At 38.9% G+C, this 25,599-nt stretch overlaps 1 protein-coding gene across 9 annotated transcripts in view; it reads left to right on the forward strand.

Moving 5' to 3' along the window:
* The window catches only part of TMTC4 (transmembrane O-mannosyltransferase targeting cadherins 4), a 60,018-nt gene that overhangs the window by 4,390 nt on the left and 30,029 nt on the right, over nt 1-25,599 (forward strand). For 7 of the 9 annotated variants that reach the window (XR_015704948.1, XR_015704947.1, XR_015704949.1 and 4 more), the window contains 5 exons: nt 3,264-3,379; nt 5,447-5,663; nt 9,492-9,579; nt 22,667-22,764; nt 24,866-24,958. Coding sequence is in view for 6 of the 9 variants with exons in the window: in XM_087758411.1 (XP_087614537.1) it covers nt 3,264-3,379; nt 5,447-5,663; nt 9,492-9,579; nt 22,667-22,764; nt 24,866-24,958 (612 nt within the window). In the remaining 3 variants the exon portion in view is untranslated. Of the gene's footprint in view, nt 1-3,263; nt 3,380-5,446; nt 5,664-7,163; nt 7,347-9,491; nt 9,580-22,666; nt 22,765-24,865; nt 24,959-25,599 lie in introns of those variants that run through there. The other 2 variants (XM_087758413.1, XM_087758414.1) reach the window with 2 other exon arrangements.

Here is a 25,599-nt window from a genome sequence, read left to right on the forward strand (position 1 = left end):
TAATTCATACCTAGTCTGTATTTTTGAAAAACTGTGAGGTTTATTCTATTTTTCACATCAAAATTCTCTATTATTCCTTAGAAATTAAATGAGATTTTTGTGACAGTATCATTTTAACACAGGGGTCTTATGAATATATGGAAATACAAAATCCACAAGAAAAATGCAGAGACTATGAGTTTACCAGTATAATGGGGAAGGAGAGCATCTAGCAAAGGCACAGTTTATTAAACAAAGTATAACATATTTTATTCCTATTCAATAGGAGAGACAGCAGGTGAAGTAATTTTGGAGATTTACTAAGCATTACTATACCAGTATTTTCTTGGGTACCACACAGTGACCTTTTTGTTAATTTACTAGCTACCACCACCCCTCCAATCTTTCAGTTTTTTTTTTTTTTAGTGAAAGATACACTGTTAGTTGACCCCATGCCTACCATATCATGGAACATTCTGTTACTAGATTTTATTGGGGTTCAAGGCTGTTTTGCAGATGCTTTCTTGTCATTTTAAGCAGCATTTTAACTGGTACATAACAGTGACTTTTGTCTTTATTTATTTACTAGCTTGGCAAGACAAACAGTTGGATTAGGCGGAGCTTCAGACACAATGTGTCATTTCCATAAGCCTTTATATAGAAAAACTGAGACCTTTCTTCAAGTATTGAACTCTGCTGTCTGTAAGCTGCTGCTAATCAAATATTTAGAGATTCTTCGATACCTACTTTCAGTTCTTAAAGACAAAATCATGCGTAACTTTTAAACAGTTGTGTCTCTTAGAGCAAACCATTCCTATTTTAGGGTAAGTAAGTCCACCAAGTGGGAAAATTAATGTAACAAACTTTTTCTCACAGAACTTGGGTACAAAAGCAAGATACATGACTGAAGATTTTTAGGTCATATGGAAGTGTAATCTAATCACTAAGTAATTCCATGTATTCAGCTTTTCTTGCATTCTTCCTACAGAAGACAAAAGAAGACTGATTGTAGCGGAAATGGAAATCTAGCCTTGCACGTCTCAAATATATTTCCCATCTCAAGTTATTGAAGTTATCGTCTGTGACGCAGAAGACATACTTTTAAAATTTTAATACTAAAATAAAGTCTGTCTTTTGTAGTCCCTTTTTTGGCAAATGTACATAAGGAGCAGTGCTGTTGGTTGGAAAAACAGTCCAAGGGCCACAACGCCCACTAACAGCTGTCCCCCGCAGAGTACAAAGGCTTCAATAGATGTTGGTGTACAACCCAGTCCCAACTTGCCCCTGGAAAAGTAGGCCGTAGTGATTGATATAGCGGGCTGCTGGTTAAATGCGCTCCTGCTACGACCTTTATGACCTTCAGGGTTTGTGCATACCAGTGAGGAATGGAACAGGAATTCAGGTGCCTAAGGCCAAAATTGCAGTCCTGGGAGAAGAAAGAAATTTGTAGCTGTTTGACAGTAGAAACATCTGTGAGAGACTGAAGAAACTTTGCACCTTGATAATTCTTAAACTGAATAGGATCCCCTGTGAGTCTCAATTTCTTAAGATTTTCCCTGAGAATGCCTTAATTCGCAGCTGCAATATAGGACTTTTCAAAGACTACAGTGTTAGCCCCACTCTGTGTATTGATTAGTAGCCTATTAGAGAATGCTTCACTTCATTTGATAGCGTGCTTGGATTTTTAGCCTACTTCCCTTTCCTAATTTTTTTTTTTTTTAAACCGGTTCCCTAATACTGGCCAAACTTGATGAAGTGATAGAAATAAATCTCTTCCTGGATTTTTTTGATTTTTGGATGGATGAAAGTCAGAACGTCTTAAGAGAGAAGCAAGAAAAACTGAGTTATTTTAAGTTCAGTTTAGCAGCAGCCAGTCAGCGTGGCCCAGACATTTGCCCGTACCTTGGGACTAGAGTGGTATGTGTTCTCTGTTGCCTTGTTGGCAGGCCACAAATGCTAGCTAAGGATGAGATGGAAGGTACTGGAGACCACAGGAGGTGCTCAAGGTACAGTAGATGCAAGTGAGATGGTAGCAGCATTTGAGAGGAACTGGAGTTAGTGAGCCAAGGGTAGTGTAATGTGTGAATCTTGTAAGTAGATGGAGATGTAGGAGGAATAAGACATAGGACACCAAGCTTTGTAAGACCTTTCATGGGTTTAGCAACCCAGTTTGTCTGCTTACTTGTGTTTGTATCGGCTTGTTAATCTGCTTTGGTTTGTTGGTGTCTTGAACAATTTCAGGGGAGAAGGCAGGGGTAGAGTAACTTGTGGTTGATTGCAGGTGTAATACCAGCACTCATACAAAAGCTAATCATTTGCTTGTACAATTTTGTTCTTGGGTTCTGTCTTAAGTGTATTTAACCTGCATGTTTGCTATAGTATAAATTGATATTTAATTATCCCAGGGAAGCAAGAGAAAAAGGGCAAGTAGAAGATGAATACGTTAGTTTGAGCTTCACGGCTTGTCCTCACAGAAAATGGAGCTGGATGCTACCAACGTCCTTGTTTTTTCCTCTCCAAAGTGTATGTTTTCCATTCAATAGTCTAGGTTATTTGGATTTTTTCATTATCAGCATGGCTTTAAGATAAAAAAGAAGAGTAGACTTTTCCTTTGCAGTGTTTTTTTTTTTTTTATAGTCCCCTACCCCACCCCAAATTAAAATAATTCATTACTTTTCTGTCTTCTGCTATTAATCTTTTAGAGTACTATATAGAGATATTGATTCTTGGTTTCATGTATTAAGAATTTAAAAAAAAAAAGCTATTTGAATAGTGTTCTCTGCGAAGTAAGGCTTCGAAAAGAGCTAATTGTTGTTTTCTATCTTTAGTGTCCTTGCTTTCATGCTTTCATTAGTAGTTGTGCTACTGACACTGGTAGAAAAATAGCTATTTGCAGCAGTTTGTAGTTGGCCTCCTTCGCAAGATAACCTAGACCTGAAATCAAAGGCTTTTTACAAAACTACAAGGTAAAGGGTTTTTAATGTGTTTCATATCTCAGCTATTGACCAGATTATCAACTGATATGAATACTCATAGCTCTACTAAATTTCATGTAGTTATGCCTACTTACAGAATCCAAGCATCTTGGCCTTTATGATGACAGACATCCGAGATGTGACCTTCATTGCAAACTTGGGTGCCTTGTCAAATGTCAGTAGTGAGCCAGCAAAACACTTGCTATGTCCCTGTTAGCATGAGCTTGTATTAGTTAGAACTTGTGTTTTAGCTGCTTTGAACAAAACAGTGATGTTAAGAATCTGGTAATTTATGATGTTTCCTTTCAGGACCTCAGGGCAGAAACCCCACTTGGTGACCTGTGGCATCATGACTTTTGGGGTAGCAAACTCAGCAGCAATACCAGTCATAAGTCATATCGACCACTAACTGTCCTAACTTTCAGGTGAGATTTGTCTTTTTGCTCGAGGTCTGAATTTTTTTAACATATATTGATTATAGGGAGGAGGCAACAGAAAAGGAGAGAGACGAAGTATCTGGAGGGTAGTTGGATACCTTTCCTGAATATCATTTTTCTGTTCGCTACCTTAATCTCAAATTGAGTTTTAATTTTCAAATTGTTTCTTTCCCAAAGTATACATTATTTTGACATTCTGTATTTCAATGTACCTTTCAGAGATTGTATCTTATGCTCTTATATATCTTGGTACTAGGGGCAGTATGGTTCAGTATGTAGGTCACATCATCAAAGAACTAGGAGGTGTATGTTTCCTTCACTTAGCCATGCCGCTACTTATACTGCTATTGTAGTTTCTGTTCTCTGCTTTCCTGGTGACCTGTCCAATGATTTTTTATAAATAGCATCAATCTACTGCGCCCTTTGCCGCTAGGTCACTGAATAGTCTTCCCACCTCTCCCCCCTGATATTCTAACTTCAAGTGAGTGTTTGTGTGAGAATCCTAGTGAGAGAGATGTCTGCCTGTATATATAACTTGCTGTTTTTTTCAAATAACTAAAGGCTTATGAGGATTACTTCTGTAGATGCTTAGCTCATGTTTTTTGCAGAAAGATTTGAGCAAGCAGTAGACCACGTAGAAATTGGGCACAGTAATGCAGAGAATCTTTGAGGACGAAGTCTTAAGCTTCTTTATTTTCCCCATGCAACTCAGTGTTGTGGATGTGAACCTGGCACTGGTTCTGCAGTTGTGTCCGGTCTAAGCCAGGGACTAAGTGATTGCAGAAGAAGTACTCCCAGTCTTAGTCCTCATATTCAAGCAAAAACTTTGACTCTTGAGTGCAGTGTCAGTGTTTTAAGTACTTAGCACTGTGGGTTTCACTGTCTGTTGGGGTTTCTTCACATTTTCATCAAGGAAAATATGCAACTGAATAGAATGTGTCAGGGTCTTAAACCTATTAAAGCTTTCAGTGCATTACACAGCACATGCTTTCCTTTCTTTTCAAGGTCTCTGTGGTATATTCCACGTCTAGTAACATCCTGGTTAGTTTAAAGAGCGAACTGGGATATAGTCATTACTATATCTGAAAATATAGATGAGCATGTGGAGATGGTCCATAAAATCTATTTTCACAAGTAAGAAATTGGTTTTCTTAATTTCCCTAAGCTCCAACTTTTATGTGTATCACATTTATAATAGGTTAGGCTTTTTTAATAGATTTCACTTAAGCCAGATGCAGGCTGACCAAATGAACTATATAAAATCCTCTATCCAAACTAAGTTTCTGTATATCTCACCTACTGTATAAAAGTATACAGATAATAACAAGGTGTTTCTCCCTTTTCTTCTCCCTCTCCATTTTACCACAGAGTTCCTATCTTGAATAGAGTTTTAGCCTGAATTTTCACTTACACTTCCTTCTGGTTCTAACACTTGCATGAAACCTCTCTCTAACTGGTCTCGCAAATTAGTTACTAAGATGTGCTGACTCTTCCTGGATTGATACTGGATTGTACCCAGATGGTTTCCATGTCATCAGTCCAAATGTTAGGACATTTTTCAGCTAGAATGTCAGTGGAAATCATAGTCTCAGTACACATACTAGTCTCCTCGCTGTGTGGATTTAATTAAAATTATTTCATTAGGTTGTTTTGGGACATAGTTTCTCTTAAGCCCAAGGGTATCCCCCCAGTAGGCTGGGTTGTTTATCTGTAGGACACTCCTGTGTTGCAACATTGAAGTTACGTTGCTGACCAAAAGCCAGTTCTGAGTAGTCATAGGTATGATTAACATAATAGCATTCACATATGTCTTTGGAGAAGATAAATATTATGCTGAATATGGTATCCCATATGGATACCTTTGACTAAAGATCAGGACGTTGTTTCTAGCCTACTGTGGTGGCTAAGTGCTGGTATATTTCAGCCTTTTTTTTTTTTTTTTTTTTGTGTGTGTGTGTCTAATATGATCTTGCTATGGGGTTGTTTAGGTTTTCTGTTTGCATATCTCACACCACTGATGTAATTCCTAGGCTTCATGTTTTTGTTTCTATATAGAATTAATTACCTTTTTGCTGGAGGCTTCTACCCAGTTGGTTTCCATGTCATCAATATAATACTGCATTGTACTATCTCAGTGTTGATGGTTGATGTGTTCTCGATTTTATTGGGTGGACTGCAATTCAGTAATAAAGGAAGAAGGCTAAACCTGGCTCCAAAGACATCTCTTCTAGCTGCTTTGCTGTTTGCCGTACATCCAGTGCACACCGAATGTGTAAGTACTGAATAATTAGCTCCAACGATTTATATCTTAGAAGTTCTTGACCATCTTGACTAATTAGTTCTGACATAGCCTTATAGTCTACACATTACTGTTATATATTTAACGCTTCTCTTGGCACATGTCTTATGAGAACGATCAAGTATTATGGTTGCTGTGTCCAAAAGCTTGTAATTCCACAGGGCTGGACCTTATTAAGGAAGATAAATTAAATCACTTAAGTACAACAACTAGAGAAGGATAGCCCTAAACTACAAAGTTTCCCTAATTACTGGATTAAGAATTCATTACTAGAAACATTAGCTCATGAGCAGCCAAGGAGAATGGAAGATAAACTGAATGCAAACGCATAACCACTTTTCATTTCCGTTTGCTTTGATAAAAACCAGGGAGATAGAAAATTGGAGTAGGGGCATTATATGAACTCTGTATGTGACTGTATTAGAATACTGTATCCAGTTTTGAATGCATGCTGCAAAGAGGACACTGGGAAAAATGGAGACGGTTCAGAAGAGCCATGAAAATGATTAAAGGACTGGAAATCATGCCAAGTCATGAGAGATCAAACTCCATGGGTTTATATTTTTAGTATGAAAGAGAAGATTAAAGGATTTTTTTTTTTTTTTACAGTCTGTAATTGTGTACATGGGGAACACAAATTTGATAGTAGTGGGCCCTTTAATAGTGCAGACAAAAGTGTAACAGTGGCTGGAAGTTGAAGCTGTAAAGATGCAGAAGAGAAACATGGCACACATGTAGCAACCAATTAAAATACCTGACCAATGATCGAAGTGCTTGTGTGGAAATTCTAGTGAAGAGATGGTTTTCTCTAAAAAGTTCTTTTGCATTCCTAGCTAAGAAGATCTTATGGCCTTATGCCAGTGGGCTTGCTGGATGTAGTCCCTGATTGTTTGATCTTATAATAATGAATAAATGAAATATAAAATAATCACAATGCAGGAATATTTTTTATTTTTTTTTTTTTTAGAGCTTGGAAGGACTGAGCTACTGAAAAAGTACTAACTTTAACTTTGATCTTTGTGCTAGTAACGAACACTGAATCCGCAGTGCGCCTTATTCTATATATGTTGGACGGAAAGCTATGCCTTTCAGCTGACTGGGGACCTAGCATGTATTGGAAACCTAGAGATGGTGCAGTTATGTATTAGCAGTTTGGCACCTTATTTGGCAGTGTGGCTAAAACATCCTGCCAGTCATTCTCTGGTGTTTGCTTGCCTGCAGAATAGCTTCTTAGTGAGAGCACGTTGTGCTAGTGTCAAAAGGGCCCCTGGTATTTGTTCTTCAAAACCAGTTCTAGATGTCAAAGTGAAGTAAAACAAGTCTTCAGTGCTTTTGATGTTCTGACATGTAAAGAGAAATCTCACTTGAGTCTTCACTTTGTAGTAGGCTTACTATTGACTCCTTTATCAATATCCATAATTTTATTCTTCATTCCATTTGACTCTAAAAATATATTTAAATCAGCAGGCAAAAGTTAAGAAGACCTTGGTCCTGTCGAATAAATGACAAGTGATGCAGTCTGCTTGCATATGCGAGGTTTGAAGACTTGCGTATGCTTTAGGCAAACATTGGAAGAAGAGGAAAAAAGTAGCATGCTTACATACCATGTCTCTTCTAAGATCCAGGAGTGAAAAAAGGCCTCCAGTCATTTACACGGTGAATAATAAATCTTGCTGCACTGAAGCAATCATGATACTGCTATGGTTCTAGCATGAGTGTGTGTCAGGCAGCATCTTCTCAAAAAGCATTCCTCATGATTTTAAAGCTATGAGTTTTAAGCATCATGACATCCTGGTTTTGAAATGAGATGACATATTTTGACATAAAATTGTGAAGAATCTTGTCTGTCTGCTGCTTTGGATTTTGGTATATACAGCACAAAACAAACTGTCATGTAAAACAGATCTTGAAAAGTTTAATGCTTTCAGTACCTATGTAAGAAAAACATCTGCCATTATAATTTTTCCACCTACAAGTAAACACTCTTGTGGTGTAGTTCTCTATTCTAAAAAATGCGTATTCTTTGTAACAATTGAGTGATTAAATACTAAATGAAACAGGGATATAAGAATATACCTGATACTAATTTAAAATTTTATTTTTTTTGTTTACCTTGTTACCAGAGACTATGGGCCTGATCCTGCATTTGAGATAACATTGTCCTGTTGGAGTCATCTGAGGCCATATATGTGTTATTAACTCCTTAATCCTTTGTTGTAACAAGTTGGCATTTATTTTCAAAATTGTCTCAGTTCACCTTTACTTTTATCTCCTTAGCTGAGAGCAGCTTCTGAAACAGAATGACACTTCATTATTTTCACCTTTCAAAGCACTCCACAGCTATTGAGTTAATTCTGATAATTCCTCTATAAGACAGAAAAAGAAGCAGGGAAGTTAGGTGCATGGCTTTGGATAAATCAAGAAGTTTTTCTGAACTGAATTTGAGAGTCCAACAGTTTCTCCTTTTTTGGTGCTCAAGTGAAGCTGAGGGTAAAGTGGGAAAGAGTCTCTTCAATGGATTCAGTCCTACTCTCATGCCTCTGCACTTCTCTTTCTCTCTCTGACACTATTTAGAAATAATTGTTCCATTATGTCAGACTGACACAAAAAAAAATGCCCTTTTCCTAAGAGAGGGTTAGCAGGTGCCTTTAAACAAAATGAGGATGCAATTTATCTTTTTACTTTCCTCTTTCTGTTCCATTCACAAAATGGGAGACCTGGTGTACTACACAAGAACCATAGTTTCTGCTGTTGTCCCTGAACCATCACCTCAAAAAGCGGATAAAAAAAACCCCAAACCTGTAGCTGTTCTGCCCTGCTTCAGAAAGGCCTCTGTGTACATCTTCTCCTGGAGACATGGAACCCAGCACTTGAGGAAGTAGAGCTAGACTGAAAACAAAGGGGTGTTTCCATGATCCTTGCTCTGGTTGTATGTTCTAGTGAGTTCCCAACATCAGGGCCTATACAGTCCCCTGCCACCCCCCTGTATCATGATTTCCACAAAAAATTCATGGTGTATCCTGACACTTGTGTAAGTGAGGAACAAAGATCCAAGAATATGTCATGCTGTGTCTCAGCACGTTATTGTAAATACAGTTTAAGGGCTTGAACGAAAGCTTGTTGATGGCCCTGAGAAGGCTTTTGATTTAAATAGGTTGGCACAGATCCGGAGTACAGAGGTCCCAGAACGCGCTTCTCATTTTCTTTTGCGTTAGTACATCTTCTGTTACAAGATACAGTTGGAGGTAGCTCTAATGCAATCAATTAATATAACACAAAAAACTGCCAGAGGGGGGATTTTTTTTCTGATTCTGCAGGCCAGAAGCTATTTGTCCATTCTGAGTGTTCAGACTGCAATTTGAAGGCTGGCTTGTCTTCTGAAAGTAGACAGTCTTGATTTGCATTTCAGCAAAGTTGCCAGTTTTGTTGGGGTTCAGGATGTTTGCTACTGGATGAGTTCTACTGAAAGGCAACCTGATCCAAAAAACAGATGGAATGGAGCAGAGTCTACATTTTCTTCAGTGAGGTCCTTCTTTGTTTCTGAAAACAGCAGTTTTTCATAAATTAAAGCCAAACCATTTACCTAGTTGATACTAAGCAAAACCCAATCAAAATTAGGATGCGGCTTAGAAAACTGGGTATCACTAATCTAGTAAACCAGGTTAAAAAAAATAAAGTGATACAGCAATATTCCTTTATACATTTCGCTTTGTATATGTGTGTGTACCTTTATCTCAGTTTTTTTAAAAATAAAATCTGGTAATCTGAAACTTTTTTCTTTTTGTTGTTTTTTTTTTTAAGGTTGCTGGGATTGTTGGCAGAGCAGACCTACTGTGTGCCCTGTTCTTTTTGTTGTCATTCCTTGGCTACTGTAAAGCATTTAGAGAAAGTAAGCATTCTGTTTGTCTCTTTAATTTTATATTGTGTATATTTTCTTCATTCGTACATTCCAGTGAAGTACAGCAAAACTAAAAATGTCAGCTTGATGTGGTTTGCATTTATTAGTGTTTATATCCTCATAAAATATTTTTTAAAAACATGCTTTAGCAGTTATTTACTGTTAGAAGAGCTGGAGGGGTTGCTGTCCCTAATTCCCGTTAACCACTAAAAATTTTTAAGAAAAGTCCATTTTGTAATAGGCTTATTCATTAAATGTTTTATTGTTTATAAACATAAAGAAATATTTCAATAAGTATTTTAGAAAGAAATCAAACCTATAAATTTATATTCTTAAATATTTTAGTACACTTTATGCCATTATGTTGGGATGGCTCAAATAGGAACGAACTTTAGGAACCTTACTTGTATTTTTAATGAATTGTAAAGAATTATTCATATGAGTAAGCCCTCTGAATTCCTGCAACGTGCAAGTGCTGGCATATACATGATGAATATAGTGTTACTCATAGAGGTTTTTGTAAGACAGCTGTATTTAACATGAACAGTTCCTTCGTAGATGTTTTTTCAAGTGAGCTTTTAGATCTGCTGTATTATTTGATCTGAATACAAGGTGGCAGTTCAAATACAGTTGTGGAGAAATTATCTTGGTGCTCTGTTAAATAAACACACAAGAATACATCCATTCATGATTATGAAAAAATATACAGGACATGCTATCTGGTATCTGAATGTGTCCCACCACAGGAAATATGGGAGTCATCTGGTGAACTCATGAAGAGCTTTGTTGCGAAGAGCTTGTATAATGTCAGTTCAATAGGCATGGCCTGTAATGTTTAACCAGAGTTGACAGTGACAGAGGTACCTGAGCTGGCTTTGAATGATCTAGCTTAGCAACATAGTCATGAGTGGCATTATAGAGCTTAGTGTAGGCTGAGGGGGGAGAGTTAGTCCGCAATGAGCTCTAAGATGCTGTGAATAGCTCCTGCTAATTGAGTTGAGATTGTTTAGAACTATTTTCCATATTTCTACAGCTGATATCATAAGTTTAACTTAATCTTCACCACTGTCGTGGTTTAACCCCAGCCAGTAACTAAGCACCACATAGCAGCTTGCTCATGCATCAGAAGAGTAAAAGTGAGAAAACTCATGGGTTGAGATAAAGACAGTTCAATAGGTAAAGCAAGGCACGCGCAAGCAAAGCAGAACAAGGAATTCGTTCACTGCTTCCCATCGGCAGGCAGGTGTTCAGCCATCTCCACGAAAGCAGGGCTCCATCACACGTAACAGTTACTTGGGAAGACAAACACCATCGCTCTGAACGTCCCCCCCTTCCTCCTTCTTCCCCCAGCTTTATACGCTGAGCATGACGTCATATGGTATGGAATAGCCCTCTGGTGAGTTGGGGTCAGCTGTCCCGGCTGTGTCCCCTCCCAACTTCTTGTGCACCCCCAGCCTCCTCGCTGGTGGGTGGGGTGAGAAGCAGAAAAGGCCTTGACTCTGTGTAAGCACTGCTCAGCAATAACAAAAACATCCCTGTATTGTCAACAGTTTTCAGCACAAATCTAAAACATAGACCTATACCAGCTACTATGAAAAAAATTAACCCTATCCCAGCCAAAACCAGCACAGCCACTTCAAACGATACTTATGGTGATTACTGTTCCTTTCTGATATTTTTTCTCCCCTTTGAGTAGGTTTCATTTCTTTCAACTGAACTAATAATTTCTTCATGAAAATTGGCCTTGGGATCTTGCTTGCTCATTTATTTTTTCTCACCTATTTTACTGGGTATGATTGTACTTTAATGTTTCTTCTGTTAGCACCAGAGTAAATTAGACAAATCAAAATATTGGCTATGTGCTTTCCAGTTTGTAGGTACATGGCAAGGGTAATAATCTTTGCTTGAAGAACTCGAGAGTCAAATTCTTAGGATGACCATTGGAGACTTTTATATAGGACTCTGTAATTATTTTGTTATGGAGGACATATCAGGAATGATTAAGAATGTGATGTGTACTCTGGTTAAAGATATTCTGAGTGCTTGTACAACTAGCGAAGGCCAGTTTGATAGCTTCTAGAAGTCAGTGTCATTTTAATAGTATTCTTGTACTGAAATTCTTGTCATTGGTACAGAAGAAGGAAAATGTTGTGAAGACAAGATACTACGCAGCACTTCGTATTTTTTATTGGACATTACATCATAATAGTGTCAGAGCTGTGACTCTTAAGCAGATTTGCCAAGGAAAACTACAGTCTGCCAGCATAGTTGTGCTTTTTGTCTTTCAGATCAGTTTTCAGTGTTTACTGTCACCTTCACTGCCTGCTTTTCCCTCAGCAATGTCTTAAATTTAGACTTCCTTTGTACTCAAGAATTTGTATCCAAGTTACATACTTGAGTCTCTCCTAACAGTTTCCTCATTTTGGGTAGCTTGGTGACAGTTTCAGGTTCTTGCAGATCCTATCTGGCATGTCCTAAATGAGAGAATGAGAAGTTATTTCCAGCACTGTGAAGAGCACTAATAAGTTCTTTAGGAGATCGTGCATGGAGCCTGAAGGGAGGACCCCAAGCTTCAGAGTATTTCTTTCTCCTGAACCTTACATGATTCGCTGCAGGCTGATGAGCAGTGTGCCAAAAACCAGACGTTTCAGAGTCAAGGTTTCAGGTCAGAATGGTTCTGGTCTGAAAAGTGATTCTGAAATGCCTGCGTGAGATTCATTGCTCATCCTGGATGTGCCTTGCTGTGAAAATCATTCATTTTTAAATAGAGAGGTGGGTGAGATAGAATAGAATAGACTATTTCAGTTGCAAGAGACCTACAACCATCATCTAGTCCAACTGCCTGACCAATTCAGGGCTGATCAAAAGTTAAAGCATGTTATTAAGGACGTTGTCCAAATGCCTCTTAAACACTGACAGGCTTGGGCCACGGACCATCTCTCTAGGAAGCCTTTTCCAGTGTTTGACCACCCTCTTGGTAAAGAAATGCTTCCTAACGTCCAGTCTAAACCTCCCCTGGTGCAGCTTTGAGCCATTGCCATGTGTCCTGTCGCTGGATCCCAGGGAGAAGAGCTCAGCACCTCCCTCCCACGTCCCCTCCTCAGGAAGCTGCAGAGAACCATGAGGTGGCCCCTCAGTCTCCTTTTCTCCGAACTAGACAAGCCTATGAGGTCCTCAGCCACTCCTCATAGGACATGCCTTCCAGCCCTGTCACCAGCTTTGTTGCCCTCCTCTGGACGCATTCAAGGACCTTCACATCCTTCTTAAATTTTGTGGCCCAGAACTGCACACAGTGCTCCAGGTGAGGCCTCACCAACACTGAATACAGCAGGATAATCGCCCCATTTGACCGGCTGGTTATGCTGTGTTTGATGCACCCCAGGATGGGGTTTGCCCTCTTGGCTGCCAGGGCACACTGCTGACGCACATTGAGCCTGCTGTCGACCAGCACCCCCAGGTCCCTTTCTGCAGGGCTGCTCTCCAGCCGCTCCTCTCCCAATTTACACTTGTGCCTGGCATTACTCCATCCTAGGTGCAGAATCCGGCATTTGGACTTGTTAAATTTCATCCCATTAATCATAGCCCCATGCTCCAAGTTAGATGCGTAAGGTGACAAAGTAGGGAAACCTCCTGAAGGCTCAGCCAGTAAAGCCTGAGAATACCACATACATAATGGACACAAGGTGAAACACACCTGGCTTATGAAGCTGGCAGTCAAGTTTGTAGCGATATTGGTGGTGGAGACAAATCTGTGTTATTCCTCTCTACTCAGCTCTTATGAGGCCACATCAAGAGTGCTGTGTTCAGTGTGGTGTCCAACACAAGAAACACATCAGCAACGTGGAAGTCCAGTAAAGAACCCCTAAGATGGTTAGGAGGCTGAAGAATATAACATAGGAAAAGAGTCTGAGGTGAATTGGTCATGTGTTGCAGCCCCTCTTCCCCCTGCCATCCTTGAAGATTTTCGCAACTCACCTGGCTAAGGCCTTGAGCAATCTGACCTACGAAGTTAGCTCTGCTTTAAGCCAGAGCTGTAAGACTAGAGATGACCTCCAGTTTCCTTCTGATCTAATGCGCTCTATGATCTATGATAAAAGGAAGGTAGATTGCTGCATTTTGGCAGCCGCCTGCACTTCTGCCCCATTGAAGTGACAGTGGAAATGCACCCCAAGTTACAAGCTTAGTCTTCCTAAGCTTCTGCACAACTGAGAGATTCTGGTACCTCTAGAAGATGACTGCAAGTGCGTAAGATAAGCTATTTCTCTGACTGGCCATCAAAAGGAGTCTGTCTCCAGTGACTACACAGAAGGAGCAGGGAGAAAAGGCTTTTAAATTGGATACCTCCATTTTGGTGGTATGAATTTCCTTCTTTTGTGAACAGTTCTTCTAGCCATTCACAGATAATAGGATAAATAAGGAGTAAAGACCTTTTTATGTGAGTTTAGCTGAGTTTGATTCTGCATAGGTTGAGGGAGTCAAAGACAGCAAGAACTGTCTTAGTCCGAAATGTAAGCTGATCTCTCTGAATAAAGAACAAGCGTTTTTAAAATATGCACATATAGTTTAAAGAGCAGACTTAAACAATGTCTCCTAAGCAGCAAAGAAAGCATACCCTTTCTTCTCTCAGAATGTTTTCCTTCTGCTGGCAAATCAACAAGATCCAGAAAGTCTGTCATACCACCAGCGCACGTTGGTAGTTCTAGTCCAAGTTAAGAGTTAGTATTGCATCGCTTTGTAGGTCAGACCAAGATGGTATTTTATCTTTGTGGAATAGTCTTTGTTAGTAAGAAAGAGGGGGAGAAAACAACCAAAAAACCCTCTATGCATTCCATTGCATTGGCCTTATGTTTCTAATCAAATACAGCTGCTTTATGATGATCCCGCAGAAAAGTGGGATCTACCAGTTTGTTCTAACATCCTATTTCCTTTTGTCGTGCTAGATTTTTATATGTTAAAGGCAAGCATGACCCTAAACCCTAGGTCAACTGCATGTGTCCTTGTTTCTGGATTTGGCTGTCACATGTATATAGCACTTAGGTCACCAGCTTTTTACAAGCAGTAGGAGAAGAACTATCAAAAGTGGATTTTTTTAAATTGTTATTAATAGATGCATGGTAGTGTGACTCTTTTTGAGTACTTAAAAGAGGGTACAACTCTAAGCCCTTCAGGATTTGTGGACTGTATTTGTATTGTCTTTCGAATACAGTTACCAAAACACATTTGATGCTAGTTTGCTTTTAACGATGAACTTTGAGTGAGCATCAGAGTAAAATATTAAAAATCCTGAGTTCATGCTACTGATATGATTGTGTCCTCAGTAACATATACTGTTTTGTCACCAGCAGCATCCTTATGTTACTATCGGACAGATAGGTTATCTAAGTCTTTCATAAAGAACCTGACTATTCTTGCAGCAAGGCAGTGTGAGATTTGTGCACAGCTGAGTTCCAGATATCTGTTTGTTTTTCACTAGCATAGACAGAGTTGTTGCACTGTAGTTCTTGAAGTCTTCTCTAACAGAGACAAAGGTCATAGAAGAGAGACTGGTTATTGCTTGTTTTCACCTGATGTCTAAGTGAATGAATGTAAGAAATTTTTTTGGCTTGAGAGTAAGAACTCATAAAATGTCTCTAGAGGATTTGGGGGTACTGTGGGGAAGTATATATACTACTGAAAACAATCAGGAGATCAAAAAAATATCAGTGTCAGACTGGAAAACTTCCAAAGGAAAATAATGGGTTTTGTAAAGCTCAAGATATACTGCAGCTTGTTTAGCCTGATGTGGTTTATTTGTGGTTTTGGTGGATTTTTGGGTAGGCAGTTTCTTTTAGCCAGAATCTGTAGCATTATTTTTTTTTTAAAAAGTATCAGCATTTAACACACTATATGGGCTATAATTATGTCTTACTGAAGTTCTAAAATTTTGTTACTTTTTCCCAATATACAGTTTTTCATGTTACCATCTTTGATAGGATAACATTTACATTTGCAAGGAACTAATCTGTTGTTCTCATTCTGTCCTGCTGTTTTAAAACACAACTGTGGGGACAAATCCACTGCATAGGCTTTGGAGACAGCAAGAGCTGACAACTGTTTAGGTATGTTCTGAAGGGAATTGTGGGTTATTAACTTTTTTGAATTGTAATGCAGCTTCTCTGGGAATTCATAGGGCGTTTAAAAACTGCTGTAGTTTTCATTTTGCCTTCCTTTGTCTTCAACCTTGACAGTGATCCAGTTGCATGTATTTGCCATCTGCATTGGCAATCTGAGTGACGTAAAATTATGAGTTCATGATATTTGCTTCATGTGAATAATATTGGCCTGGATATTAAATAGGGGATCAACTGTTTGCTCATATGCTACAACTTCTAAAAATTACTTTGTTCTGGTTGTGTGTTTCTGTTTTGTTCTGTTCTGTGTAGTCGCCCATTAATCATCTACTAGTTCATTGCTAATTTAGTAAAATGTGCAAAGTAGACTGCAGTGATGAGTTTTGTGAATATTGGAGGTTCGTATTATGGAGGTTTTCCTATAGATTGTAAATGTTTAAGTCTCCTGTGTGAAAGAGATCGTTGTTAAGATATAGGGAATTTGTTAGCTATTTTGCAGTTGGTCAAGAGGTATTTACTATTATTAAACATATGGGCCCTGGTTTTTCAACTGTGTGCCCTACTGTTCATATTTGAACATATTGGGAGGGAATAGTTGTATGCAGCAAAACTAACAATTTTATTATTGTAGTGGGCAGAGGAGCAACAGTAACTATTTTTTGTAGAATTAGTGCTCAATTTTGCCTGTCCAAGATGGTGTAATTCAGGGATAGATGATCTCTTTACTGTAGTGTATACGTAATGAGTTTGAGGTGCTTGGATATGTTTAGGAATGGCATTTGCTATTGTAATTTCATTATTCAGTGAAACACTGAGCTAAACTGCAGTAGTATGTACATTTGGAGACACACAAGGAGATCTCAGGCTTAAGTTAATTCTAACAGTGGATTCTTATGTGATCGTTTAAGAATAGGTAATTCGTTCCCCTTTGCTTAGCAATTCACAAGCAGGGAAATCTTAGAGCTTGTTTAGGTGAGTATTTGTAGTAGTTTAGTTGGAAGATACTATCCCCACAGGCAAGGCACATCAATGGAATATATAAGCGTTTGTGATCTGTTTCAGTTAAAAGTTAAAACTTCCTGTAGGAGCTCAACATAACTTACTTTGCTTTGACTTTCAAAGGATTAGGTGCTTTCACAGAATCAATTACTAGTTTTCACCTGAAGATGGTGACTTCTTAAGCTGCTTCAAGCTGTCACCTGGATGAGCCCTAAATAGCTCAGCTTTGAAGAAGGAGATGCTGAATGCCTAAATGTCTGAATTGGTAATAATTGTTTGGGATATTGTTAGTTTGACTTCAAAGTAAGACTACACTTGGTACTTTAAATGTAGTATTTTCTTCATATCCTTAACTTCTAAGGTATTTGTCTTCATTGACTTGTGGATTTAGGACACTGCAAAATAAGGTCTCTTGAAATAGGATTAGCATTTAGGAAGACAGAGTTGAGGTGTATCATGAATGTGCTGCTCATAAATTTAGGATCAGTCAGTTCCACACTGTAAAACACTTCAGGTATGCATCCTTGCTCTAGGAATGCTTGTACTTCTAGCAGTCTAAATGGAGGAGCCCTCATGGCTTGTTTATGGTTTATATAGGTATGTCATTGAATCCCCTCAACTTTCAGACTTGACATACTCCTAAAGAGGGACCATCTGAGCAACCCTTCTCGGTTTTGTATAGAAACACTATATTTTTCTGGCTTAAAAAAAACAGAAGCAAGTATCCTGTTTCTTTGGCATGCTTACAATTTTGTCCGTCTGTTAGAGTGGCACAATGCCCACTCACAATATGGTGTACCAGTTTCAACCAGGCACAAGTGCCAATGAAAGATTGGTTTCATCTTCTGACACAAGATTTTTCTGGTGGGAAGCAGTGCTATATTAGGGGAATGTGCTTTGTTAGACTGATTACTTCTGTTGGCATGTGTGTATCTCACAATATAATTAGCACTTATGCAGTGCTTTACATTTTCAAATCACAAAAAAAAAAGATTGAAGGTATTGCTGAATGACGGTCTTTTGTATCTGTTTTTCCAGCTTACTTTACTAAGATTTCTGAAGCTGGGGTGGGGGGTGTGATGTGTTGTGCGTATTGACCCAGGAACAAGCACAAGATAAAATGTTTCTTAATTGAAATTCTTTCTCTTTGAAGTTTAAGCACTGATGAATTTTCATAATATTACAATTCTATATATGACCTTTTGAGGCTGCAGAAGAAAACAAGGAAGAGAAATTATGGTTTTCAGGAGGAGATCTTGATCATAGAATCACAGAATGGTTGAGGTTAGAAAGGATCTCTGAAGGTCACCTGAGCTGACCTGCTCAAGCAGAGTCACTTAGAGCCAGTTGTCCAGGCCCATGGCCAGATGACTTTTCAATATCTCCAAGGATGGAGACTCCACAGCCTCCCTGGGCAACCTGCGCCAGTGCTCGGTCACCCTCACAGTGACAAAGTGTTTCCTGATGTTCAGAGGGAACCTCCTGTGTTTGAGCTTGTGCCCGTTTTCTCTGGTCCTGTCACTGGGTGCCACTGAAAAGAGCCTGGCTCTGTCTTCTTGGCGCCATCCTTTCAGGTATTTAAGTACATTGATGAGATCCCCCTTGAACCTTCTCTTCTCCAGGCTGAACAGTCCCAGTGCTCTCAGCCTCTCCTCATAGGAGAGATGCTCTTGATCATTTTCGTGTCCCTTCACTGGACTCTTTCCAGTATGCCTATGTCTCTGTTGTACAGAGAAGCCCAGAACTGGACACAGTACTCAAGGTGTGGCCTCACCAGTGCAGGGTAGAGGAGAAGGATCCTCTCCCTTGGCCTGCTGGCAATACTTTGCCTAATGCAGCCCAGGATACCCCTAGCTCTCTTTCCTGCAAGGGCTCATTTCTGGCTCATATTCAACTTGGTGTCCACCCGGACTCTCAGGTGCTTTTCTGCCAAGTTGCTTTCCAGCTGGGTGGCCCCCAGCATGTGCTGTGCCTGGGCTTGTTCATCTCCAGGTGCAGGATTTTGCAGTTCTTGTTGAACTTGAGGTTCCTACCAGCCCATTTCTCCAGCCTGTCAAGGTCCCTCTGGATGGCATCGTGACCCTCTGGCAAATAAGCCACTCCTCCCAGTTTTATGTCATCTGCAAACTTGCTGAGCGTACACTCTGCCTCATCATCCAGGTCATTAATGAAGATGTTGAACAGGACTGGACCCAGTATTGATCCCTGGGGTATACTGGTAGTTACTGGTCTCCAATTAGACTTTGAGCCACTGATCACTACCCTCTGGGCCTGGCCATTCAGGCAGTTTTCAGTCCACTTCACTATCTGTACATCCAGCCCGTACATCAACTGCTTCTCTATAAGGATCTAATGGGAGACTGTGTCAAAGGCCTTACTAAAGTCCAGGCCTTTGACACTGTCTCCCATAAGATCCTCATTATGGGTCCTTCATTGTTTCTCTTTTGCTGGGTGCTTTTACCATCTTTGACAGTCCATATGACATGCTGAAACATTCCTGGCATCTGAGACTTGGGATGTCACAAGAAGACAAGTCTGTTTCTGCACAGCTTTGAATGTGTGCCTATTGAATGGCATTCGATTATCAGGTTTTTTTGCTAGACCATTTCTCCAGTTTGTTAATGGAATTCTAACTTCTCCTTAATATGCTTCCTGGCCATTGCAGCCTGGCAGCACCTCTGGACTTAATCAACATATTTCTTATTCCATCATCCAAACTTTCAAAATTATCTGTTAGAGCCAGATGAAGGCAAGACCCAATCCAGAATATATCTTTCCATTTTTCACAATGAGCTAGACTCTTAGTGTAATTTTCCAGCTGTTATCTGTACCCATTCTATAATAATTACATGCAGCCCAGTTTTTTTCTGGTGTATTTCACAGTCTCCAGTCGTATTCTCATGCGTTCGCAAAGTCAAGGTATAGGATGTTTACAGGTTTGCTTTCATTGGGAAGGCCTTTTTTTTTTTATGTCCAAGTCAGAAATTATAGTTAGTTTGATATAAATGGCTGAAATATGTCTTTGGCAAACAATTAATCATATCCTTTTATGTTTTAGAGGGTGATGTAGAAAACATTTTGTCTTAAGTGGATTTTTTTTCTGAGTAATTTTGACCAGTCAGCTTAGCTTTATTTCTTTGGCTTATCCTTTTGTATCTCTTTTCCCCTTTAAAAGTAGGCATGTAGGTATTGTTTTGTTTTGTTTTATTTCAAGCTTCTGGATTCTCATGTTTTTTTCATGATTTCTCAGAGGTAACAGTTGAAATTACTCTGGGTTGTATAGGACCTGTTGGAGTAAATTTAATCAATTGTAATTTAAAACAGATTAACTTCTATAAATTCTGTGTCTTCTAGTTCACTATTTTTGCTTTTGTTCTTGCTCCCTTTCTGCTGGTGTTGTGCTTGCCATCTGATTGCAGCTGACCTCTTTGTGAAGAAATGAAGCAAAAAGTCACAGAATACTTGTTTTCTTGGCATTGTCCATTTTCTCACTGAGTATTGAAATAATTCCTTCCTTGCTGCTCTTCTTACTAATATATCTGTGGAATTGTGGCTTTTGTTCTTTACATACATACCTTTTTTCATTTTGTGATGTGACCTTTCTGAGTTTGTTTGTGTATGAGTGTGCTGCTATTGTACTTGTCCTTGATAATTTGACCTAGTTCCTTTTTTCCTACTACTTCTTACGTTTCGAATCATCAAAGCATTTGTGAATCGCCAGCTGGTCTCTTACTATATATACTTCCCGCTATCTTCCATGTTTGTATTTGTGTACTGAATACTGCTTCTCTGAGAAGTGCTTAGGTGTCCTGACTTCTTTCCACCAGAATTTGATTCTGGGAAGAAGAAATCTCTCAGTTGAAGAAAGTATACTTTAGTAAATTCAGTGAAGTCCATTTACTTTGTTCACTGTTCTTCCTTTTACACTACTAAGAATGACTGATTGTCATTTTGTGAACACAGTCAATTGTTTTGCCTTCTATCTTTGCATTCTCTCAGCTAGGTTATTTCTACATTTAAAAAAAAAACAAACTAAAAGTGAATTTCAAGAACTGGCTGAACAGTCTGTTGTATTGCAGAGTCTGAAGAGTTGAAGAGCACCTTCAAGGGATGCATTTAGGACAGATGCCTTTTATTCTTAGCAATACTCTTAGAACGAATTTTGAAGTCCCTTTCTCCATGAATTGCAACCCTCAGTTGTTCTTCTGTATAATTGATGTGAGTTGGAGTTTGCTCATTGCATTTTTTTTTTTGTTGCAATGTTTCTTTAGTTTAGTAATTATGTATTTTGTATTTCCATGTTTTGTTTTGGTATTGTTGAGGTGTGTATGACTTCTTTTCTTCAGAAGGCCTTCTTTTAACTTTATAACATCTGCACCTTTGATGTTAAGTCTTACCTCACCTGTGAGGACATAATTTGGAGTGGAGGGAGAAGGAACAAATGCCTACTAGGTATTGCAATGATGAATCTCAAACATCTTAATATCCACTCTGTTGAAGCTTTAAGTTTTAGGTAAGAAAGGAGTGCTAGAAGCAACTTCAAAATGTGTTCTTCTACATGTTTTTATGAAAACTTATGCTCTCTGCCACAAAAGAAGTACTCTGCTTCAAAATGAGAGAGGAGGCTAATGTCAGCAGATCCTTTTCACACTTATGGTTTGTATCTGACCCAACAACGTCTGAGCTAGTACACTAGTTTCCCTTTACAATCAGTGAAGGGAGAGAGCTACTTTTCTGAAAGGTGGACAACTGCATTTAATTAGGTAACTGAATCCCTAAAGGTGTCCCCTTCTCTCAACCAGTTAGAAAGGAAGCCTAGTGTACTAGCTCAGGTGTAGGTGCCTACTTCAGGTGAAATTAATCCTAATTCTGCCGTTTACCCTTTCCGTAGGCCATTACTGCAGTTCTGTTTAAGTACTGAGGGTCAAACCTGCATTAGCAGTAGGGAAGAATTGCTCTAAAGATCAAGGAAAGTAAGAAAGGGATTCAGTCAATGAATGTAGAGTTCAACTTTGTTTTTCCACGTGCCAAGTCAAAGATTGATTCTTGTGATGCCTGTAGAGCCCATGTTGCTTGAATCAAGAAACTGCCTCTGAATGAACTGAGTGCTTCCCTCTGTTGCTTGCACCTGTGGAGTAGAGGTTGTGACAGATATGTTTTTATGTGAAGTACCCATGTACTCTGTGTGTGATAGTACCTTGGCTGAAGTAGGGCTTATTGTTACATTAATCTCAGAAATGCCTGCTTGTAGTACCCAAAATCAGCTACATGGCGCAGTCTTTAAAGACTCTTTCTTTGAGTAGAAGCTGTAGTTACTCTTGATCTCTTAACCCCAGAGCTCCTCACCCTGCTGTAAAACTGCTTCCTGAGTGCAAGAACTAACTGCTTCTCTGCTCAGATGCTGAAATTTTTGAGCTCCATGGCATTCCATTGCAGTGCTAATGAAAGGACATGAGGTACTTGCTAAATGCAGCAGCCCTGGAGAAGCAGCTCATTGTGCCTTTGTAGATTAGACTACAGTTAAAACAGTTTGCGTGTGTGACACTTCATGTGTAACCATTAGAAAGAATTTCTTGTTCTTGTAGCTTGGAAGAAAGTGGCCAGTAATGATGGAGCTCTAGCTAAGGATGATAAATGTGCCTAAATATTGGGAATTAACCTTTGCAGATGATGAATTGTGGAAACTATGTGAAGCTTCTGCCATTCTAATTAGTCTGGCTAAAACCTCTAGCAAACAGGGAGATTTCTAATGACTCTGAGAATAGAAAATGACTGCAATAAAGAGAGAAATGCCAGCATATTGCAGGAGGTGCCCTATGCTTTTTAAGTCTGCGTATCCAGATCTGGACCGATAGAAAAGATTGTGAGATTAAATGCTGTATGTTTTTAAAATTCTAATTTTAGTTTAGATTTCTAACTTTACTTTTAAAGGTATAAACCTAATGTTATGGCATGCTTTATTTTGACAGATAAGGAAGGACATAATTTTTCTGTATTCTGGGTGCTGGTGAGTGTTATGCTAGGTGCAATAGCCATGCTGTGCAAAGAACAAGGAATTACAATACTGGTAAGAATCCTTTTATTGACTGAATTTTGACCTCAGCATCTGTCAGGTGCAGTTGTAAAGCCTACAGAGATGAATATTCTCCACAGCTAATCGCATGCACACCTTTTTGTTCTTTTCAGAAAACTAGTTAATGTTGACAAACAGCAGTATTCTAGTAGATCTGTCTTGATTGTGTCCCTGCCAATCTGTTAGAATTCTTCATTTTATCTTTTGTAAACAGGTTGCATATATCTGTTAATTTCTTGAAAAAATTAAAAGATTTACAGTGTTAGTTTAATGTGTGTGATGTTCGTTGGCCTTGTTTTTCAATGTAATTGTCAAGATAGCAGGCCTACAAACCTGATGTTGAAGGCTTACGAACAAAGACATAACTGGAGTAGAGCATTTTTAAAAGCTTCACCCTCTTGCTTTTGTGCACAGTGTAATTAGAAGTAAGGCCATTGTTTATGCATTTCTAATGCTGAATCTCTTCCTTCTGTCCCTTATTTAAGGATCTGTCAATGCAAACAGATATAGTTACTGTTCACGTTCATTGTGCTCTTGCTTTTTATTACTTCAGTGAAGACATTCTGTTTTGGGTGACCAAATCAGCAACCTGAAATGCTATGTCTGTGATTTTTGCCTTTTATATAGCCATATATCTTTATAAATAAATCCAATTTGTAGCTTTAACTGACATAGATAAAACAACAGAATCAGAAGAATTCTTTGCAGCAAGGACCCTCTTGTCCTTGCTAGAAAAAAAGGGGAGAAGAAATCACAGAAAACTTCTTGCTTTAGGGCATTATTTTTGGATAGATGTTTGTAGAATGATGTATTTTTCAAAGGCGTCTGTAAGGAAAACATAAGGAATTCTCTTAAAACATGATGTGATTACTTCCTTTAGTGGTATGAAGTAATTATTTGATCCAGCAGCGAGAATTGTTATTGGATCTGGGTTTTTTATTTGTTTGCTGTTGCATTGCTAGGACAATTGTATTTATTGTTGTGCTGAGGGACACAGGTCAGAGGGATGAAGGGATAAATCACACATTAAAAAGCTTGTTTGTAGGACGAATGTATTTTTCAGCAGGATTCTTGCCTTCCTATCTCCATGCAAGTGAGCCAAAAGCCTTTTGACTGCCAGGTGGCCTTTCTACATGGAACTACGCCACTCTCTAACCTATCTTCGGTCTTCTCCCTTCGACTGTCAGAAAGAGACTTGTGGCCTCCCAGTGTCATAACTCTTTGCCTCACCTGGAACTATTTTTACTGTCTTTTTTCCATTTAGCTTTTAGAGCATTGAGGTAATTTCCGACGTTCTTAGGATATAGGTTAAATATTCAAGGATTGTCATGGTTGGTGATTGCTGAAACATTGAAGGGAAAATGTTAAAGATGGATTTTGCTGGTCACCTCAACAGAATTACCCCGGATATATTTTGGTTGCTTGCTTGGGGGTAGTATGTGCAAGTGTAGTCCTGCAAAGCACTGCATATGCTCTAGTGTTATGTGTGGTGGCTAATGTCACATAGAACTTTTGATTTTTTTTTTTTTTCAGCAACTTCCGCTGTGTATATTGGTGTAATTGCAAGAAAAGCAAGCCCAATACCTCTGTTAAATCTTTCTGAGCCTTTGTTTGTTGTGGCAATTTATGTACCCTTTAGAAATAGTATTTCTGAAACCTGACAGTCAAAAGATACCATGCTGCACAGCAAAAAATAAGTAGAAGGCTTAAAGAAACTCCACCTTACTGACAGAAGCCTTACCTTTTGACCGCAGCATTTACGCTGCAGAACATTTGGGAAAGAAGATGGAGAGCAGAATACTGTTGTGACCATGCATACGGGGTCTAGCTTGCTGGTACATGGTATTCCCTGAAGGGTTATTCCATGTAGCAGGAGAATCCCCCATGACAGTAACATGATATGCTACTCATCTGAGTTCAGGTTGTCAATTTACCATTCTGCCATCATGACTACCAATATATCTCTCTACTTGTTTGAAATCAGTATTAAGATGTACAATAACTCATGGTAAAAGTGGAATTTAAGAAGTATTTAAAAAAAAATTTGTGCTTAACTGCTCCATCTTATGCTCTTATTTTTCTCTTGGTTGCTTAGGGTTTGAATGCAGTGTTTGATGCACTGGTGATTAACAAGCTAAATGTTTTGGAGCTTATTCAAAAGTTACTACATAAGGACAAGTCATTGGAGGTGAGTCCTCAGAGGTTTTGTTCATTCCGGCCGTTCAGACAGTCATGTACTAAAAGACAAAGATGCAATTTCTGACAGTTTTGTTGTTGTTCAGAATTAAAAAAAATAGAGCTATTTTCAGTCAGCTTAGTAAGACAATGTGCTATGACATCTTTGCAGCAACATGAATAGTAATGGGATAGCATTAGAATTGCATTGCATAGTGAAATCCATTCCACGCTTCTCTCAACAGTATGTTAAAAATATGTCATGGAAGAGCTGACTGCTTGATGCAACAAGTTCTCCAGGGTCAGTAGCTAAACACCTGAAATGGCTGTTTAACACAGTTTGGTCAGAGCGAAGAGAGAGGTATTTATTCAGATTCTCAAACGAGATAGTTAGACATTTGAAAAAGTACATTAAAAAAAATATTACGTCTACTTTGCCAATCCCACTAAAGTATTACACTGTTTTTTTCAGAATACAAATTACGAAACAGGGCACAGTTCCTAGTAGCTTGGGAGTTTAAAAGAAAAAATATGTAAGCACTGGTAGTCGCCAAGGATCAAATTTCTGACTTTTGTTGGTATCACTTCATCTAGTATTGGCTCAAGTGGAATTGGGCACCTAGTATTTGCACTGGCAAGCAAATCACACAGTCA

Source organism: Nipponia nippon, unplaced genomic scaffold (assembly GCF_047370975.1).
Source record: "Nipponia nippon isolate SJK-2023a ecotype South Korea unplaced genomic scaffold, ASM4737097v1 scaffold_2, whole genome shotgun sequence".
Classification (NCBI taxonomy): domain Eukaryota; kingdom Metazoa; phylum Chordata; class Aves; order Pelecaniformes; family Threskiornithidae; genus Nipponia; species Nipponia nippon.